At 40.0% G+C, this 22,259-nt stretch overlaps 1 protein-coding gene across 5 annotated transcripts in view; it reads right to left on the reverse strand.

Annotated features, from left to right (window-relative positions):
• The window catches only part of LOC126253482 (serine/threonine-protein kinase dyf-5), a 318,570-nt gene that overhangs the window by 125,037 nt on the left and 171,274 nt on the right, over nucleotides 1–22,259 (reverse strand). For all 5 annotated transcript variants that reach the window (XM_049954847.1, XM_049954846.1, XM_049954849.1 and 2 more), the window contains one exon: nucleotides 12,027–12,347. In XM_049954847.1, coding sequence (XP_049810804.1) covers nucleotides 12,027–12,347 — 321 coding nt within the window. The remainder of the gene's footprint in view (nucleotides 1–12,026; nucleotides 12,348–22,259) is intronic.

Here is a 22,259-nt window from a genome sequence, read left to right on the forward strand (position 1 = left end):
TCTGCGTTTAGTTGCTACGCAATGGCCCTTGTCAAAGTCACGGATCGGGGATCCGTTGGTTCGCCGATTTTTTGCTCACCAGGAGAGACTTTTTGTTCAACGTGGTGTTTTGCTGTTGCGTTCTGATAATGATCAGTCCAGGGTCATGGTCCCACGTTCGTTACAGTCCTCTGTCTTACAGCTTCTCCACCAAGAACATTGGAGTATAGTGAGAATGAAACAACTTGCTCGTCAGCACTGTACTTGATTCGGAATCGATGCGGCGATTACGAATATGTGCTCTTCTTGCATGGTGTGTGCCAAACAACAATCAGCACCACCGCGGAAATTCTTTGCATGGCCAAAAGCCATTTCCCCTTGGCAACGCTTACACATCGATTTTGCTGGTCCATTCTGGAATGCTCGATGGTTGATTGTGGTAGATTCATTCAGTAATTTTCCTTTTGTTGTCCAGATGTCTTCCACGACGTCATCTGCCACCATCCAAGCGTTATCTGCTATCTTTTGCATTGAAGGTCTTCCACAGACTATTGTTTCCGACAATGGCCCACAGTTCATGTCCGCAGAATTTCAGTCCTTCTGCAAGGCCAATGGTATTCAACATCTGACGTCCGCGCCGTTTTCACCACAGTCAAACGGTGCCGATGAACGATTGGTCAGGACTTTCAAGTCACAGATGTTGAAGTTAAAAGAGTCGCATTCTCGGGAGGATGCGTTATTGCTCTTTTTGTCCTCGTATCGCTCTCAGCCCCGAGATGGTCGTTCGCCGGCCGAGTTGCTCCACGGTCGTCATCATCGAACCTTGATGTCTTTGCTACATCCACCGCATCAGGTTCCTGTGCAGCGGCAGACACCTGCTTTTGCTCCAGGCGACGTTGTCTACTATCGTCACTACCGAGGTTCACGGTGTTGGCATGAAGGGCGCATTCTTCGCTGCCTCGGATGCGCTAAGTATCTGGTTTTGGGGGTCTTTGGTGAGGTGCGCCGGGCCGGCATCTCAACCAGCTGCGCCTCTGTCGTCGCATGGGATCTGCCGCTCGCCGTCTGCTTTCAGCAACAGTGCTGTCCGGTCAGCGCCCTGGGGACCCATCTACTGGCTCGCCTCAGCCCCAGATGTTACCGACGCTGCCTTCCATGTTGCCCCATGGTGACGCGCTGCCGCCGCCGCCTGTTCTCCTGCCGGCGACGCCCGCAGTGGACGCGTCGCTGCAACCGCTGGGTGCCTCCCTGGGCCACGCGCTGCCGATCGCTTCCCGTGACCGGATGTCCTCCCGACATGGAACACTTGCCCGCTCCGGACCATATGTCGTCTTCGCCTGTCGGGTGCCCCGCCCCGATGGAGGTTGACCCTTCGGCCCCTCCTGTCTCTCTGCGGGCACATACATCGCATGTTGGCGTGCAACCTGGAGCAGGTTTTCAGGCGTTTCCTAGCTCCCCGCGGTCCGAATGGCAGGGTGCGGGTGGCACAGCATCGCCTGTTGTTAGGCTCCCCACCTCGTCACATGCATCAACATGGGGTCCTCCCCACGACGGGCGGAAGCGTTATGCCACAACTGTACGCCGATTTGCGGGGGAGGAATGTGGTGTCATCGCCAGGCACCACACTTGCTAGGTGGTAGCCTTTAAATCGGCCGCGGTCCGTTAGTATACGTCGGACCCGCGTGTCGCCACTATCAGTGATTGCAGACCGAGCGCCGCCACACGGCAGGTCTAGAGAGACTTCCTAGCACTCGCCCCAGTTGTACAACCGACTTTGCTAGCGGTGGTTCACTGACCAAAATACACTCTCATTTGCCGAGATGATAGTTTAACATAGCCTTCAGCTACGTCATTTGCTACGACCTAGCAAGGCGCCATTATCAGTTACTATTGATATTATGAATCATGTACCGTCCAGACCGATGTTCACCATTAACGGATTAAAGTTAAGTATTCCAGCAGCTACGTCCATTTTTCTAAATTCTAATTTCCTTGTCCTGTTCCAGACCTCACGCCAGCCTGCGTGAGCTAAAACGCGTGCCTTTCGGCCTCCTTAGTAACATGGTGTTGGCGCTCCTGCCAACCAAAACACTAACAATATCACAAAATAGGTAGATTGCTACTCATTGTAAAGATGCCTTGTTGAGTTGCAGACAGGCATAATGAAAAGACTGTCATAACGTGTAACAATCTTTCCATCATGCCTCTCCTCAACTCAATGTGCCATCTTTACCGTGATTAGCAGTCTATCCTTTTCATGATACTGTTGATATTCTAACCTGTCTTTTCCATTTTTGGACATTCCTGGTGTACTGTTTTGTGTGTACATCCCTATTCCTTGGTTCATAATTTTGAGCCTCACTGTTCAAAGTTGAAAATTATCAACAAAACAGACATATTCAAATATAAATATGGTTGGCATGGTCATGATTTTTAATTCTTTAAAAATATCTCTACACGATTCACTGTAAAACAACATCTTTTATCAATCTTACAGTTTTCTTCTGATATTGAAATGACTGTTTTTCAAAAGTTGTATTTACCCAGTAGACTACGCATGTAGGTGTAATAAATGCTTAACCATATTTTGGTATTGCAGTGACCTTTTTAATATGTAACTGCACTTTCTTGACTTGTTGTTAACCATTTGCACAAGTTTTACTCACCTTAAGTGTTCTGTCAACCCTAATCCTAAAATGTTTATATGACTATTTTGCTGAATTTGGTTATTCCCTACTGTAATCTTTTAGAGGGTTCTAGTTTTATTTTTTATCTTGTTGAAGTTCATATGCACAGTTTTCTTTTCTTAACAATTAGACAGTTATGTTTAAAGCATTTTTATGCTACTTCTGGCGTTTTGTCAGTTTTCTGCTGCAATTCATAGTCAGTCTTTTCTTTTACAAATTTTACAAAGAAACTGGTATCATCTGAAATTAAAACAGTACCTGCTGCTGAAAATTGTTATGATAGGTCATTAATAAAAGCCTAGATTAAATGGATCAAATAATGAATCCTAGGGCACCCCATAATTAACTGTTTTTATATTCAGAATGGTATACTTTACCTTCTTGACAGATTTCCATTCTCTGATTCTTAACAGATAAATATGATTTGAAGCACTCAAAGGAGACACCATGGTCACCACAATTATATTGAGAATTGTAAACTAAATTTGTAATTTTCAGAAATTTGTGCCAAGATTATCTATGTTCAGAGACAATTGTTCCCTAATATCATTGTGTTTTTACATGAAAAAAGATACATTTTGAGAATTTTTGGACGCTGATGAATGTTGCATGCAACGTATTCCTTTGTAAATTATAGTTAAGTTCCATATTCTGTAACCTTCGGCACCAGTATTTTTAGAGAAAATCATTTCCATCTTATTACAGTGTATGAACATTTGTGTTTAGTGCAATATTTCCTCTTTTTTCTGTTCACTGACCCATTTTTTCTAAATCAGTGATGAACTTTTACGATTGTGACACTGACCTAGCATTAATAAATCTGACCGCTGTGTTGCAATATTGTGTTTTGCACATATTATAACTCTCATACTGTGTTCCATTTAGCTATCCACTTGAACAATAATTACAATTGCTGACATTCACCATTAACACTCTATTTGACACTGTTGCACAAGTTTCTAAGTGAGCATAACCTCGATAAAGTTTTTGAGAAACAGGGTTACCCTCATGAAAGATGTTGTTATCCACACAAATCAGTTTCTTGGGTAATCTTGAAGGGGACTTCCTATCCTTGTAATGTAATAGATTCTGAAATTGATGTAACAAGAAATACCATCCGAAAAGTTTTGTTATTACACCCTTCATGCATTTGGTGAGTGAATGTGTAAATGAACTCCTAAGTAGAGCAATCTGTCTGATACGCACACTGCAGTTTACTAAGTTCATTGTATTTATGACAAAGATTGAACACAATCATGGAACACAGCACCTTCTCAAAAAATTTTGAAATTTGTATCCGTAGTACCATAGCCTACTGATACTGCCAGAACCAGTGCCTCGGAGATTCCTGCGAGTGCACGAGCAGCTCTTTGAACATTGTCACCAATGAAGAATCTTCAGGCCACAGATCAATGAAGACCACCAGGATCGTGTTATAAGCAGTGGACATCTGGGTACCAGTCTTCTAGTCAAGATTACTTCCCTGTCACGAGTTGGTGCTGACCATTACACTTAGCTAGTTCTATCAGCAAACATTCAGTGCACATAGATGCACACCCCACATCAGGCCTCTGCTTACAGCTCACCACTGCTGCCACATGTTGTCAACATTGTAGCAGTTCTTTCGTACAAGATGAGTAAATTATATTTGTTTAAAGTGCACTTGTGTCAAATAATCTTCTGTTTGCTTGTCCAGATTCCATGGCAACAGATCCTATGGACATCTTTAACCCATTTATCATGGCGGTGAAGAAATACCATTTGGCTCCTCAGAACATAACCATTACTGACTCGCATCGTCACAAGAATAACAACAATAATGCAATTATTGAGACCTCCCTTGACATCTACCTTACAATGCTTTTAACAATAGAATATTTCTATGTTTCTAGAAAAATGCATCAAGAAGGAAGCACATTAAATATCTAAGACAATGATCAAAATTATCAGCTGATATTTTAAACTGTATTTTCAAAACAATGCCTTGCTTTTTCTTCTGGGCAAACTAATGCACACAGGTAGATCTCAACTTTTCTTAATACAAGTTCTTTTAGAAAAGTATTTGACTTTTTTCTTTCCTTTTTTCTTACTTTTTTGTGAATACCTGATGGATTTGCACTTAGCGCACTTGCACAAGCCAACATTGAACCTTCGTGCACATGCATGAATTTTTTTACTGCCTGTCAATAGTGGCAGTTGCTGGCAAGCAGCAGTTCAGAGAGGTAGTGTGTAGTGCTCCTGCCGGTTTTTCATTGCGAGGGAAATGATGGAACAACCGTAACAGTGCTACTGCATCGAATTTTGCCAGAAACTGGGTGGCAGCCAGGTGGAAACCACTTGGAAGATTCAGATGGCTTTCGGTGATGATTCCATGGGCACCACACAGAGTGAGGAGTGTTACAACTGGTTTAAAGACGGCTGCACATTGGCAGAGAGCGAGTCACACTCAAGTTGGCGAACAACACGCTGAAATGAGCATGTCATTGCCAAAGTGAATGCTGTGGTGATGCGTGAGCATTGTGTAAGTATCAGAGAAGCTATAGAAGAGGTGGGCATCAGCACTTCTTTGGCACATTCCATTATTTTTATGCACATAGACTGAAGCAGCAGGTGAAAATTTGTACAAACGCTCAGAATTGAACATGGGTCCTCTGCTTATTAAGCAGATGTGTTAACCACTAAGCCACCTTGGCACAGAGTTTCTCACAACTGCATGGATTACCCAGGCATACCTCCCTCCTCGATCCAAATTCTCACTGCCGCCACAGTCTACTGTAAATTTCCCCTTACACATGAACAGAATTGCCGAGATTCTCCGTGTTCTGGAATGAACCTCAGTATTGAACTTAAATGGGAGATCCATCTGAAACTCAGGTGCAGATACTTATACAAATGAAATAACACCACTTCAGAGACATTACTGGTCTCATACAGATATGACTTTATGTATACAGACTGGAGTGGCAAGTGGAAATTTGTACCAAGGCCAGGAATCAAATTCATGCCGAAGCTGCCAATGGCAGAGCAAAAGCAACTTTGTATTGAAGTCTCACAGGACATGCTGCACTCCACAAACAGTGACATCAATTTTTTGAACACCATAGTCACTGGTGATGAGTCCTGGCTGTATAGGTACGACCCAGCAACCAAATCCAAGTTGTCACAGAGGAAGCATTTCTCACCACCAAGAAGAAAGAAAGCCCGCCAAGTGCACAGCAACATCAAAGTGATGCTGACTGCTTTCTTTGACTCCTGTGGTGTGATACAATACTAGTACACATCACAGGGCCAAACAACCACCGAAGAGTATTACAGGGATGTCCTCCGTCACCTATGTGATGCTGTGCGGCATAAGAGACTGAACTTGTGGTCAACTGGAAATTGACACCTCTATCATGACAATGCCCTAGCACATTCCTCGCATTGGTTCCAATTTTTTTGGTGAAAAACCAGATTCCTGTGCTTCAACAGGCTCCTTACTCTGCTGGTTTGGTCCCCTGCAACTTCTGGCTGTTTCCCAAACTACTCAAAGGAATGCGATTTCAGACAAGAGAGAACATTACAGCAGCAATGACAGCTGAGCTGAACTCCATTCTAAAAGAGGCTTTTTCAGCATGTTTCCAACAACGATCACTGGGGTAAGTGTGCAGAGTCCTAAGGAAACTACTCTGAGAGTGATTAGATGTCCACTGCTGCAGGTAAACCAGTTTTTTTCCCCTCGGTCAAAGGTCACACACTTTTCTAACAGACCTCATTTACTGGAGGAATTTTTCTGCTTGCAACTACAAAAATATGTTTCTTTACTGAATCAAGACCATTTTTCATTTGAGTTACTTTACTCATTCTAGTTACCATTTCATTTAGAAGCAACTTTTTCATTTCATTATACGTGTGGTTGTGGGAAAAGCCATTTTAAATAAAGAACAGATTTATTATGGAATTCATTACATTTAAAACTGGTGTCTGGTTTATTTCGAACTTCATTCAGGCTGCTTGCTGTAAAGTATTTTAAAAATATCTGGAACTGCCATCACCCTTTTTTCCAGATACAGCAATAATGGAAATTTCTTGACCGGATAATACATAAAATAAGGGAAAGGCAAAAGGACACACACAGACACTGAAATGCACACACACACATGGCCATCGTGAGACTGGTTGTTGATTATCGATAGCAGCTGCCTGCGCAGATAGGTGTGTGGAGGACACATGAGAGGTAGTATGAGGCAGGAGTAAGAAAGAAGGTGACTCAGTGGCTGCAACAAGATGAAAGTAGTTCTGAGGGGGTAAAGCTTGTAAGAGATATTCAGAGATGGAGAGCACGAAAAGGAGAGTGGAGGGAAAGAGAGGAGGGAGATGGGGATGGAGACAGGAAGGGGAGTCAGAATGGGAGAGGGGTGGGAATGGGGAAGGGGGGAAGACAACAGAGAGAGAGAGAGAGAGAGAGAGAGAGAGAGAGAGAGAGAGAGAATGGTTACATGGAGAGACAGGAGGTAGAGTGGTCAGAGAAGACAGTGCACTATCTGGATAGGGAAGGAGTGGTGTGGACAATGACAGGTAGGGTTTGCCTGTGGGTATTAGGTTAGCAGATGTTTAGGTCCAGGAAACTGTGAAAATGCAGGATACACTGGAGTACAATTACTAGCTGCATAAATCAGAGAAATTTATGCAAGAAGGGAGTATCCAAATTGCACATGTAGTACAGCAGCTGTTAAAGTCATTTGTGCTGTGTTTTGGAATGTGTTCAGCAACTGGATAGTCAAGTTTGCTGTTGACAACAGTTTGGCAGTGGCATTGATGTGATGTCCAAGTAGAATGCTGTACAGTAATTGTGTAGCTGATATAGAACATGTTTTCTTTCACACGCCACACTGCCTTCTACATAGTAGGAAATGCCTGTAATGACTATGTTGGGAGGTGGCTTGTGTGAGAATGGGACAGCTCTTGCACTTGGGTCACCCACAAGGGAATGATGCATGGGGTGCAGGGTTGGGTTCAGGACTGGAGTAGAAATGGACAAGTATATTCTGTAGGTTTGGTGGGCACCAGACGCCATTTTGGGTGATGTAGTAAGGATTTTGGGTTGTATAGCCTTCATCTTAGGGCACGATGAGAGGTAACCACAGCCCTGGTGAAGGATGTGGTTGAGTATTTCAGGGCCAGGATGATACTGGGTGGATGATCAGAGGAGTACTATTTGGTGGCTGGTTGATAGGTTTACCGGTGTCTCAGGAGGAGATGGCATAGGAGATGTATTTATCGGTGAGCTGCATAAGATACGGTCTGTCATTAAAGGCTCTAGTAAAGTTAACACTATATTTTGACAGCTCATGCAGATGTGGCATCTTTTGTAACTAAGCTGTAAGGAAGAGGTTTTTCGACATAGAACAGGCTACAGCTGTCAAAGTGGAGGCACTGTTGGTCTTAGTGAGCTTGATATGAACAGAAGTATTCTGCAGTTTTCTGGAGATTTATATGTAGGAAGATGGCTCACAGAGCTGAGAAGGATTAGGTGAAGGAGATTAGGGCATAAGTATTGAGGTCATGGAGGAAAGAGCAAAGGTTATTCTTACAATGAGTTCAGACCATGGAACTGTCATCAATGAATCTGAATCAGATCAGGGGTTTCAGGTTTTGATTGGCCACAAATAAGTTAGCATAAGATGGAGACACACAAGTACCAATCACAGTGCCACTGGTTAGTTCACAGATTTGACCTTCAAAATTGAAATAATTTAGGGTCCGGATGTGGCTGATCAGGAGGATTAGAAAAAAGGTAGTGGGTTTGGTATCAAGATGACATCGGCAAAGATAGCGTTCCATGACCACAAGGTTATGGGCAAGGGGGATTATAGTATGGGACATCGTATCCACAGTGAGCAAAAATCTGCTAGTAATGGGGCAGGGACTGAGGAAAGGTGGTGAAGAATGTGAGCAGTGTCTTGAATGTAGGATGGAAGGTTGCAGCCAGTGGTTTGGAGGTGTTGGTCAACAAAGGCAGAGGTTCATTCTGTGATATTGTACCCAGCCACATTGGGATGACCTTTAGGGAGATCTATGGGGTTGGGTTTGTGGAGTTTGGGGAGTAGGTAAAAGGTAGGAGTGTGGGGGAAGGGGAGAGGGGTGCTGTTGTGAGGAAGGAGATAGATTCAGGTGTTAGGTTTTGGGATGGACCTATGGCCTTTAGGAACTGCTAGTATAGGATCAGGGTTGTAAGGCTTGTAAGCAGAGGTGCCATAAAGTTGTAAAAGACTCTCAGCCAGGGTCACTATGGTTCTTCAGCACAGTGGTGGAATCTTTGTCCACAGGAAAGATGATAATATCTGATTTGGTTTTCAGGTTTCAGATAGCTGCGTGTTCCATAGGAATGTGTTGAATTCACTAAGGTGGGACTTAGGAAAGGAAGGTAAGGTAAAGTTAGAAGTGAAGAATTACTGAAAGATTACCAGGGGGTGCCTGGGTGGAAGGGGACAAGTTCATGGTTGGACAAACATTGTAACTGTTTTAAATATCTTTATCTAAATCAACATCTACTTTAGGAGTTTTGGTTGGCTCTTGTCAATGGGGATCACAAGTGATCACATTTGGAGGAAGGTTCTATGTGGAGTTTAGGTTGGCTGTTGACAGTGGGATGCATGGCAAAGAAATGTTTCCACAGCAGGAAATGAGTAAAGGTAAGAAGGTGCATTGCAAGTACAGCATGGATGGACATAGCATTGTGACTGGTTCCAATGCTTCCACAGAACAAACCTCTGTGTTTGTTAACAAACACCTCCAAACTATTGTTCGTAGCTCTTTCCTCCATAGCCTCAACACCAATGACCAAATCTTCTTCACATAATCCTTCTCAACTCAGTGAGCCACCTTCCTAGATGTCAATCTCCACCTCTCAGAAGACTCCATAAATATTTCTGTTCATATCAAGCTCACCAAGCACCAACAGTATCTCCATTTTGTCTGCTGTAGCCTGTTCTGTATCAAAAAGCCTCTTCCTTAGAGCATATCTACCAGCAGATGCTGCATCTGCTTGAGCTGTTCAACTATAGTGCTAACCTTACTAGAGCCTTTATTGACAGACATATCCTATCCAGCTCAGCTATAAATAGATCTCCTGTGCCATTTCCTCCTCAGACACCAGTTAACCTGTCACTAGCTACCAAATACTACTCCTCTGATCACCCAGTATCACCCTGGTTGTGAAATACTCAACCACATCCTTCACCAGCACTTTGACTACATCTCATTCTGCCCTGAGATGAGAAACATCCAACCCAAAATCCTGCCCACATCATCCAAAGTAGAACAAATTCACAGAATATCCTTGTCCAGTACTAGTACAATCCTGCTACCAGACGCAAGACCTGTCCCACACACACACCCACCACCTCCTGCCATATTCATCACAGGCATTTCCTACCCTGTAAAAATGAAGGGCAACAAGTGAAAGAAACCATGTTGTATATCAGCTGTGCAGTTACTGTACAGTATTTTATGTGGGCATGACAGATTACCAGTTGCCTACTCACATGAACACCCACTGTCAAACTGTGGCCAACAGCAAACTTGACTGTTCAGTGCTGAACATGCTGCAAACCACAGCACAAATAACTTTAATAGCTGCTTTACTGCATGTGTCATTTGGATACATCTTTCCTGCACAGGTATCTCTGACTAAGCAGGTGGTAATTGTCTCCTCAGCATACCCTCATTTTCGCAATTCCCCAGGCCAAAACCTCTGCTAGCCTATTCCCCACTGCCTCACTTTATTTGTTCCCATTTGTCTTTTGTCACTGTCTGCACCACTCCTTCCACATCCAGACAGTGCACTGTCTTCTCCCACCACTCTCTACCCTCCCCTTGTCACCATACTCTCTCTCTCTCTCTCTCTCTCTCTCCCTCTCTCTCTAGCCTCTCACAACCTCACAACTTTTATCATCTTCATGAGCCATTTAGTCATCTGTCTTTCCCACTCCTGTCTCACACTATCCAGCTAGTTGCATTGTGCTTCTTTCTATACTCCACCCCCACATCTATCAGTCCAGGCAACTGCTCTCAAAAATCAATCATCACTGTCATCACAGATGTGGTAGTATGCATTTGGGTGTCTGTGTGGTTGCATGTGTGCTTTCTGCTAGAGGAAGAGCTAGAGCTTGAAAGCTAGTAAACACTGTTTTCTATAATGTGTGTCTATATGGCACACTTCAGTCTGCTACATGTGAATGATGCCCATTGTTTTTACCTATTATTTCCAGATACAATTTTTATAAGTGACAAACTGAAGTTTTAGCAAAATGCATTTTACAAGGGTTTTTTTTTTTTTTTAATTTGACCTCTGATTGGTCATAAGTAAAAGAGAAGTGTAGAAAAGACTTTATTTTATTACTATAAGTGGAAACCTGTGGTTACTTTCCAAAATAATCACAGTTATTGTTGAAGAAGGAGCAGAATAATTGAAAACAATGCAAGAAGTGTGCTGACCTCAACAAATGTGCTGATCCATGACAATGCCCATCCTCACATTAATAGTGCAACTAAACAATTCTTTGAGGAATTTCAATGGGATATTTTTTATCATCTGTCCTACAGTTCCAATCTGGCACTGAGTGCATCCATTTTTCCTTGAACTGAAGAAGGGGCAAGGAGGAAAGCGATTCTAAACTAACAAACAGCTCCAGGACAATGTTAATACTAATCTCACTTCATTGCTGGGAACATTTTATGAAGAGGGTATTGGAACACTTTTTACAGGTGTGGCAAAAGCCTCAACTGTTATGGTGATTATGTCAAAAAGTAATCACAAGTGTACATAACTTTCAGTAATAATATCATTTTTTATATTTTTTATGTCTGCTTTTCTTTTATTTATGGCCTGTCAGAGATTGAAATGAGAAGGATTCTAATAATACTTTTAGGACACTGTACACAATTTATTAAGTCATTTGAAAAAGTTCCAAATAAGACGCAACAATTTTTTAAGACACTGGGGAACATATGATGGAAAAGGTCAATAAAACAGGAGTAGTGGAAGTAGAAGTAGAAATAGAAGTAGTGGTAGTGGTAGTAGTAGGAGGAGGAGGAGGAGGAAGAGGAAGAGGAGGAGGAGGAGAATATGAAAGCAGAAACAATAGATAGAAAAAGCAACATGGGGAGGGGGGGGGGGGGGGGAGAAGAAGTAGTAGTAGTAGTATAGTGGAAAAAGGAAAGCACGAAAAAGTACAAGAACTGAAGTTCTTACTTGATCCCAGCTAACCAACATGAAGATAAAAAAGACAGGGCAAAGCAACAGCATACAGTGGACATATTTTATACTTAAAATCATTAAATCTGATATCTGATGGAAAAAGAAGCAATATTACTTACCCATTAAAAGTGGAATGTTTATCTTCATTATTGTCCACCTTAGTATATGGTTTGGTTTTCTGAATAGCAGCCTTGTTGCGCCTCAAAGATTGCTCTGGTTGGGCAAAACTAAAGGAGACCTGTGAATGGTTTTGCTGTGGAGCTGCAGCAGGTGGATTACTACGACGTAAAGATAAACTATCATCCAATCCTATGCGGTAGAGCACAGCAGATTGATGTAGTTTTGGACCAAAAGTTTGAGTGTTGCTGTTGCCCTTAGACAAGCGAATGCTTGAGTCAGGTTGAATGCCAAGTTTCTGCCCAACTTGAAAATATGCATACCTGTGGTATAATAAAAATATATATTGGTTTTAATTTGATAACATTTACTATTATAACTATTTCATACAGTTAACATAATAAATTTCATATTTTTGTATTCAACAGTGACATACACTTGCTGAAACTCAGATAATATAAATACAAACTACTTTTCTGAAAGGAAAGAGCAAAATAAATGTTTTTTTTTTTTAAATGCAGCAGAATCGGATGGTCAAATTACAAGCAAGAGATTATTATTACACTAGAAAAAAAAGGATCTAAATCTTAATAAGACACTGAAAAGAACTGATTGAAAAAATAACTGTATAAAAGAGGCATTGCTCAGAAGACAAGCAAGGAGAAAGATGCTGGATATTAAAGTTTGGCTGCAATATTGTGTCCTTCACCACAGCACATAGACAACAGCATTCTCTCCCAAATACTGCAGTATATCTTCACTCCCCCCCCCCCCCCCCATTTGTGTGTGTGTGTGTGTGTGTGTGTGTGTGTGTGTGTGTGTGTGTGTGTGTGTGTGTGTGATTATCCTAATTACCTCAAAATCTATGTACTGGCAATTAAGTTCATTAGTGTAACAACACATATTCACAAGGTACAATTCAGTACCAATAACATACTTTATGAAGGAAAATTCTGTAAGCTTTGCATCTACATCTATACACTGCAAACCACTGTGAAGCACAAGACACTCTTCATCAACATTTATTATGGATCTAGGAGAAAGAGAATTTAAGTGTAATAATAGGTTTCATAGAGAATACTAGAGGTTGTCAAATTATCAATATAATTACAACTAAGCACCGGCACGCCGACAGACACACAAACATACACACAAAATTCCAGCTTTCGCAACCAACGGTTGCCTCATCAGGAAAGAGGCAACCGTTGGTTGCGAAAGCTGGAATTTTGTGTGTATGTTTGTGTTTGTTTGTGTGTCTGTCGGCATGCCGGCACTTTTGTTTGGTGGGTTGCGTCATCTTTGTTTTTAGATATATAATTACAATTAAGTATTTTTAAGTAACATACAGCTTGTTAGAATACCATCCAACCATTTTGACTCAGAAATTTAGAGAAAATCACTGTTTATTTCATCATTTAAAGGGAATAATTTGGTCTAATTTGCAACATTGACATATCAAATTTAATATTTCAAAAAGATTTATTCAAGTTCATAAGTTGTAAGTAGAAAGAGGCACCAGGATAACACAGTTATTTAAATCAGGACTTTAAAGTTAGATTTTGTATATTTTAAAAGCAGTGAAGAAACATTACTCAAATATAAAACATATGTGATCATATGAAAATGATATTATGTGAAATCCGTGAAAAATTTGAAAAACAGTTACATAACAGTACTCAGTTTGAAAAGACTGTACCAAATACTCAGGCACAGCAACAGTGAATCACTTTGTATCAGGGTGAAGTTGTTTATGGTTTAGTTCATTTATAAACTATGCAAATCAAATATTAACAGCATTAAATAATATTCTTATTTCCAGGAATAATCAACCATGCAGCAAAAGAAAAACCTAAGGAGAAGGAGAGATTATGGAATGAACTCCAGACTTTCATCTGAATCAAAATTGGTTAAGTGAATTTTAATTGTATTTCTCAGTTTCATGTAAATTCATATGAAGTGAATAAAATTAATTTCACTCACAATAATGTGCACTAACAGAATACATAATTTGAGCTAAATTTGAAGATTAAAAATTATATGTTTTCGCCTATGTATAATCCAAATTCAGTAGTTGAGCTAAAGTAACAACACCTTTTATAGTGTACGAAATTGTTAAGGCTTTCATGGCCATTAGTTGACAAATGGCCTGTTTGCTTCTGCTGCATGTTCTCATGCAATCGTCTGACAGTTTTTCTAAAATTTCACCAACACGAATGTCTGGTATTGTCAAAGCTTCAGCCCTCCATGTCACTAGCTGCCTTGACAATGTAGCCATTCAGGTTGCCGAAATGTCATCTTTTGCAGAGTGCATAGTTCCATATGTCTTCCACATAAAGATCATTTGTCTTCCATTATATTTGTTAACAAATATTTTGACTTTGGATCAATAACCATGTTATTACAATACTATTCTGATTACTAATATTTCTACATACGTAGTTATGACACTTAATCATCATGCACAGACTGTGATCTTTTTCTTGCAATAAATATGGATACAGCTATAAATCAGTACAGATACTGACCATTATCGAATTTCAGAAGTTAAAAACATTAAAATTAGCTAAGTTAATAGAGTAATACCTGCTATAGAAGCACTTTCATTCCTAAAAGTTTATGTGCAGTTTCCATTACAAAACAGACTGAACTTAAACCAGAATATAAATGTCGATTGATATATCAGGTGCACAAGTATGAAACCGGAATTTCCCTATAAATGGTGCTAGCCATCAGTGTAAGGTACATGAGACCACGTCTGCAGCGCTATTTGCTTCCTGTAATGTTTGAAGACGAATGTCAAAACACAGTAACCCAAGTTCCATAAACATGTTGAGGTTTGTGCACACGAACTACGATTTGTGGACAGCATTGGTTTTCTATTATCATTTGAAGAAAACTGCAGCAGAATCACATCAAATACTTATCAAAGCTTTTGGCGAACATGCTCTTGGGAAAACACAGGGTTCCAAGTGGTTCAAAAAATTCAAAAGGGCTGATTTTGATGTGAGAAATGACAAGCGTGGGAAACCACCGAAAAAGTTCTGAGACAACAAACTTCAGGCCTTATTGAATGAAGAATATACTCAAACTCAACAGGAACTCGTGGAACAATTGCATGTGATGCAGAAAGCTGTTTCTTTTTGGATGAAAGCTATGGGAAAGGTGCAGAAAGTGGGAAAATGGGTTCTGCATGAACTGAATGAAAGACAGCAAGCAAATCAAAAGACCACTCATGAAATGCTGCTCGCCATATACAAAATAAAGTTGTTTCTCCATCGAATAGTGACAGGTGATGAAAAATGGACATATTTTGAGAATCCTAAGCATCGTAAACCATGGGTGAATACAAGCAAACCATCAATATCCACTGCAGGACCAAATCACTTTGGAAAGAAGACAATGCTCTGAATTTGGTGGTATCAAAAGGGGGTCATCTACTACAAGCTGCTAAAACCTGGTGAAACTGTTAACACTGATCACTACCAACGGCAAATGATCAATTTAAATTAAGCATTATGTGAAAAATGACCAGAATATGGAAAGAGGCAACACAAAGTTATACTGCTCCATGACAGCGCCCCATCACACACACAAAAATGGGTCAGGGAAACAATGAGGCATTCAGTTGGGAAATACTAGGGCATGCGGCTTATTCTCCAGGCTTGGCTCCTTCTGATTATCATCTATTTGAATCACTGGGACACACTCTCGTTGAACAATGCTTCAATTCATATGAAAATGGCTCGCTGACTAGTTCACTTCAAAAGAAGAACTGTTTTTTTGGAGTGGCATTCATAACCTGCCAGAGAGGTGGGAGAAATGTATAAATAGCAATGCAGATTATATTGAATAAAATACTGCTTATCAGTTTCAAATAACAGACATGTAATTATTGCAACCAAATTCCAGTTTCATACTTCTACATCTGGTAAAAATAGGCCACAAGTTATACTGTGTGGTATGAATGAAGCTAAATAAAATGATAATGAACTCAACAATCTAAATACTTTTGTCAGAAACTAAATCATTCCCGATTTCATTTTGATTGCTGAATGCCTAAAAATAACCATCCCATGTGACAGAAATTACTGTTACCTAATATTCAACACTGCAGTAACATCCAACAGTGTTACTTTTAATCATAATATGCTGAAAGCATTTTATTCATTACCAAATCTATCTCCCTCAATTTCTTAAACTAAACAAAGTTGTGCTGAATAGCTTTGAAACTAGCAAGCACTTAAGAGAAATGGGCTGTATACTGGAAAGTGTCAGTGGTATTACACTACTGGAATATTCTGGGTGGCATACAAACAATAGAATGGTTAAGACAAACACTTGCCATATTGTAGAGGTGTTGAGAACTGGATAAGTGTACACAGATTTCCTGTCAAGACACTGTGTTCTCATACATTTGTAACATCAAAACCTTCTCTTTTATCTATTTTGCTTCTCCCTATTTGTCTCATACAGCCTATCACTTATCCATAAACCTTTAATCCTCTGATGCATAAAAACCTTCATCCACATAAATCCCACAACTCACTACAAGTGGTGGGGGGTCTCTCTCATTCTGTGGTCTGATTGACCTGCTTTCTCAGTTAACCTTCCACAAGCTACCCCTCACTCCTCTCTGGTGAACGAACACTTTTATAAGTTCCTATCAGCAGTATTACCCATTTCATCTCTTACATGTAAATACTGTCCAGTAGTTTTGTCTCTTACTAATAATCAGAGCAAAAATAAACTAAGAGATTATAAATTCATCACAAAAGTGAAGGAAGAACCACTGAATTTACTATACAGATTTCTAACATATTTAATGACCATTATCAAATAGCAAAAAACTTTAATTAAAAATCAATGTAATCCAAATACTCATGTAAAAGTCTCCCAGAATAGAAAGAAAACTATTTTTGAATCAAATTACAACAACAGAAATAAAAACCACAATCAAAGAACAAAGACTGTGTAGTCCTGTTAGTATACTAGACAGGATCTGTAAGCAAAGATAAAGAAAATAGTGCCTCAGCTCACGTATAATCAATGCATCATTTGGTATAAGAATATTTCCAACAAACATAAAACAAAAATGATACACAAGCCATTCAGAGCTTTATACCTGTCTCACTATTATGTAGCTTTTTTAAAATAATTGAAAGTGTCTCTTGGCTTGTTTGTGCATGTACGGAGGTGGTTTGACAAGTCTGGTAAATTTCCATGAAATAATGAAACATTTTTGTTGCACCTTCAGGGGTTGGTAAGCTTGATTTAATTATTCCAAGGAGTGTGTAAAGCATTTCGACAACACTCCTACATGTGTACGGTTCCTCTGTCTGAATTGGTCAATGCACTGACTACAGTTGAAAATGGAGAAAACCCAGTTACGTGCTATTATCAAACATTTTATTTGGCAGGTTGGACTACCACACAGATCAAAACAGAAATGGATGAAGTTCACGTAGGCCCTGCACCGTCATTGAATACCATTTACTTTTGGATTAATGAATTTAAACATGGTCAGACAAATCCAGCATTGTAGTTGTAAATTGTCGTAGCTGTGTTGGAAAAGTACCAGAGCTTCAAGCACTGATAGAAAGCACTGAAGCTGAAATCGTTACACGAACAGAAAGCTGGCTAAAGCCAGAGATAAATTGTGCCAACATTTTTACAGAGGCATAGACCGTGTTCAGAAAGGATAGATTAAGTAAAGTAGGTGGTGGTGTGTTTGTGTCTGATGGTAGTAGTTTGTCTTCTAGTGAAGTTGAAATAGATAGTTCCTGCGAATTACTATGGGTACAGGTTATACTCAACAGCCATACCAAAATAATAATTGACTCCTTCTACCAACCCCCCAACTCAGATGATATAATAGCTGAACAGTTCGGAGAAAACTTGAATCTCATTAAAAATAAGTACCCCACTCATACAGTTATAATTGGTGGAGACTTCAAACTACCCTCGATTTGTTGGCGAAAATACATGTTCAAAGCCAGTGGTAGACAGAAAACATCTTCCAAAATTGTACTAAATGCTTTCTCTGAGAATTACTTTGAACAATTAGTTCATAAGCCCACACGAATTGTAAATGGTTGCAAAAACACATTTGACCTCTTAGCCATAAATAATCCTGATCTAATAGGGAGCATCATGATGGATACATGGATTAGTGAACACAAAGTCATTGTAGCGAGGCTCAAAACCATATTAACCAAAACCACAAAAAATAAATGCAAAATATATCTATTTAAAACAGCAGATAAAAATTCGCTTGATGTCTTCCTAAGAGAGAGTCTCCATTCCCTCCAAGGTAATTATGTAAGTGTAGACCACATATGGCTCAAATTCAAAGATACAGTATCGACAGCAATAGATATATTCACACTGCATAAGTTAATAAGAGATGGGACTGATCCACCATGGTACACCAAACACATCAGAATACTGTTGCAGAAGCAACGAAAAAAGCATGCCAAATTCAGAAGAACACAAAACCCTCAAGACTGGCTAAGTTTCACAGAAGCTCAAAATTTAGTGTGGATGTCAATGTGAGATGCTTTTAATAGTTTCCACAATCAAACATTGTCTCAAAATATGGTAGAAAACCCAAAGAGACTCCGGTCGTATGTAAAGTACACCAGTGGCAAAAAACAGTCAATACTGACACTGCCTGACAGCGATGGAAATGTTACCGATGATGGTGCCATTGAAGCGGAGTTACTAAATACAGTTTTCCGTAATTCCTTCATGAAAGAAGACAAAGTAAACATTCCAAAATTAAAAACCAGAACAGCTGTTAGCATGAGTGACACAAAAGTAAATATCTTACGTGTCGCGAAACAGCTCAAATAACTTACGAAAAACAAGTCTTCCAGTCCAGATGGTATACCAATCAGGTTCCTTTCAGAGTATGCAGACACAATAGCGCCTTTCTTAGCAATCATATACAACTGCTCACTTTACGAAAGGTCTGTTCCTAAAGACTAGTAGCACAGGAAATAGGAGTAACCCATTGAATTACAGACCCATATCACTAACCTCAATTTGCAGTAGGATTTTGGAGCATATACTGTACTCGAACATTATTAATCACCTTGAAGAAAATGACTTATTGATACATAACCAACACAGATTCAGAAAATATCGTTCTTGTGCAACACAGCTAGCTCTTTATTCCCATGAAGTAATGAGTGCTGTTGACAATGGATCTCAGATCGATTCCATATTCCTAGATTTCCATAAGGCTTTTATACCATTCCTCACAAGCGACTATTAATCAAATTGCATGAATATGGAGTATCGTCTCAGTTCTGTGACTCGATCTGTGATTTACTCTCAGAGAAGTCACAGTTCGTAGTGATAGACGGTAAATCATTGAGTAGAACAAAAGTGATATCTGGCGTTCCGCAAGGTAGTGTCATAGGCCCTCTGCTGTTCCTGATTTACATAAATGATCTAGGCGATAATCTGAGCAGCCCCCTTAGACTGTTAGCAGATAATGCCGTAATTTACCATCTACTAAAATCATCAGGCAATCAATTCCAATTACAAAATGATCTAGAGAGAATTTCGGTATAGTGTGAAAAGTGGCAATTGGCACTAAACAAAGAAAAGTGCGAGGTCATCCACATAGGTACTAAAAAAATCCAATAAATTTTGGGTATACGATAAATCACACAAATCTAAGGGCTGTCAATTTGACTAAATACCTAGGAATTACAATTAAGAGCAACTTAAATTGGGAAGACCACATAGATAATATTGTGGGGAAGGCGAAACAAACACTGTGCTTTGTTGGCAGAACACTTTAAAGATGTGACAAACCCACTAAAGAGACAGCCTACATTACACTTGTTCGTCCTCTCCTGGAACATTGCTGTGCAGTGTGGGATCCTTACCAGGTAGGATTGACAGAGGACATCGAAAAAGTGCAAAGAAGGGTAGCTCGTTTCATTTTATCATGCAATAGGGGTGAGAGTGTCACTGATATGATACATGAGTTAGGTTGGCAGTCACTGAAACAAAGGTGGTTTTCTGTGCGACGAGATCTATTTATGAAATTTAAATCACTAACTTTCTCTTCCGAATGTGAAAATATTTTGTTGACACCCACGTATGTAGGAGAAATGATCATCATTATAAAATAAGAGAAATCATAGCTCGAACAGAAAGATTTAGGTGTTTCTTTTTCCCACACACCATTCAAGAGTGGAATGGTAGAGAAGTAGTATGAAAATGGTTCGATGAACCCTCTGCCAGGCACTTAAGTGTGAATTGCAAAGTAACCATGTAGATGTAGATGTGTGCTCCAGCTGTCCAACTGACACCACCACAAAGTAAACCACTGATAAAATCCACGATATGGTAATGCAAGATTGCCGAATAAAAATTCATGAGATCATAGGCATCTCAATTGAGTGCATAATATCCTGCATGGCTAATTGGCTATGAAGAAGATGTGTGCAAGATGGGTACCATGATTGCTCACAGTCAACCAAAAGCACTTCTGGCATAACATTTCTACACAATGTTTGGTGATGATTAATCATTATCTGCAAGACTTTTTGCACAGATTTGTGACTGTTGGTGAAACCTGGATCCATCATTACTTACATTAGAGTCAAAATGGCACTTACAACAATGGACAAAGGCTTGTGAAAATGCAATGAAAACAGCAAATACCACTTTGTCAGCTGGTTAGGTGATGACCACAGTTTTTTAGGATTTCCAAGGAATAACTCTCATAGATTGCTTGGAAAAAGGCAGACCAGAACTGGACCTATTATGCTTTACAGTTGGATCATCTGAAACTTGCCTTGGCTGAAGAAAGAACAAGGTTGGCACACAAAAAAGTGCTCTTTCATGGGAATATTGCACCATCCCACACATCAGTGGAAATAATGGTGATTTTCCATGAATTAGGGTTTTAATTGGTTCCTAGTCCATCCTTCTCACCAGCGATAGACACAAGTGACTTATTCCTGTTCCCTAACTTGAAATTTTAGCTTTCTGGGAAGAAATCATCATCAAATGAGGAATTGACAGTTGGAGTCAACATGTATTTTGCAGAGTTTGATGGAAACTATTTTTCCAATGGGATGAGAAAGCTGGACGATCGCTAGATGAAGTGTACGTCTCTCAAGGAAGACTATGTCAAGAAGTAATGTAAGTTATTTACAAAACAAACATTTCCTCTTGCTTTTTTACCATAGTTATCAAACCACCCTCATAAGTGTTGGCAACCCATTGTCTGTTCCTTTCTGTTCTTTATCTCTCTCCAAATGTATGTCTGCAAGTACGCATGCCCCCTCCCCCCACCCTCACCAACACACACACACACACACACACACACACACACACACACACACACACAGGTTTCTCAAAAATTATGTGTGATGTTTTAATTGCTTGAGCAGTTGGGACACATCCACATCGTAGTTGACAGTGCTGTTGAAATATCCTTTGTGCAGCAGTCACATTGTCACCTGGCTTGTAAAGTGTTGCCACAGTGATAAAATGTTCCACACCACTCCAATGCTGCTTGATTACTGAATGGCAGGGTGAAAAACTATGGAAGTGAAATTAGTCAAACCCAGAGAATGAGAGAATGCGTTCATATAATTGATGTTGCTGACAGATATTTATGTCAGTCAGTTGTCTAGCATTAAGCGAAACCTCTCAAACCTGGAGAGTGATGTGCCTCCAAACTAGTTTCATTTGGTTGCTTCATTCAACTGAAAAAAACTAATGAACAAAAAATAATAAACTTGCCAATCACTTGTTGAAAACAGCCAGTTGTCCCATCACAAAGCATGCATAACTAGGGGTAAGATAGATTCCAACTATAGGAAAATAAAAGAAAAAAGGAAAAAAAGAGAAGCACCTGTATGAATATCAAAAGCTCAGATAGCAAGCCAGTACTAAGCTAATGGCAATGTGTTTGCAACAACTACACATCGATTCCAAACAGCTGCCAGCAGCACAGTGCTGCAAATCAAAGTTAGGGATATTGGTCAGTAATTTTGCGGTCCCATTCTTTTACCATTCTTATATACTGGAGTCACCTGTACTTTTTCCAGTCGCTTGGGAGTTTGTGCTGGGAGAGAGATTCATGATAAATATAGGCTAGGTAAGGGGGCAGTGCCTTAGAATACTCTTTATAAAACCGAATTGGGATTCAATCTGGACATAGTGAATTATTTGCTTTCAGATCTTTCAGTTGTTTCTCTACCAGT

The sequence above is a fragment of the Schistocerca nitens genome, chromosome 4, assembly GCF_023898315.1.
Source record: "Schistocerca nitens isolate TAMUIC-IGC-003100 chromosome 4, iqSchNite1.1, whole genome shotgun sequence".
Lineage (NCBI taxonomy): Eukaryota > Metazoa > Arthropoda > Insecta > Orthoptera > Acrididae > Schistocerca > Schistocerca nitens.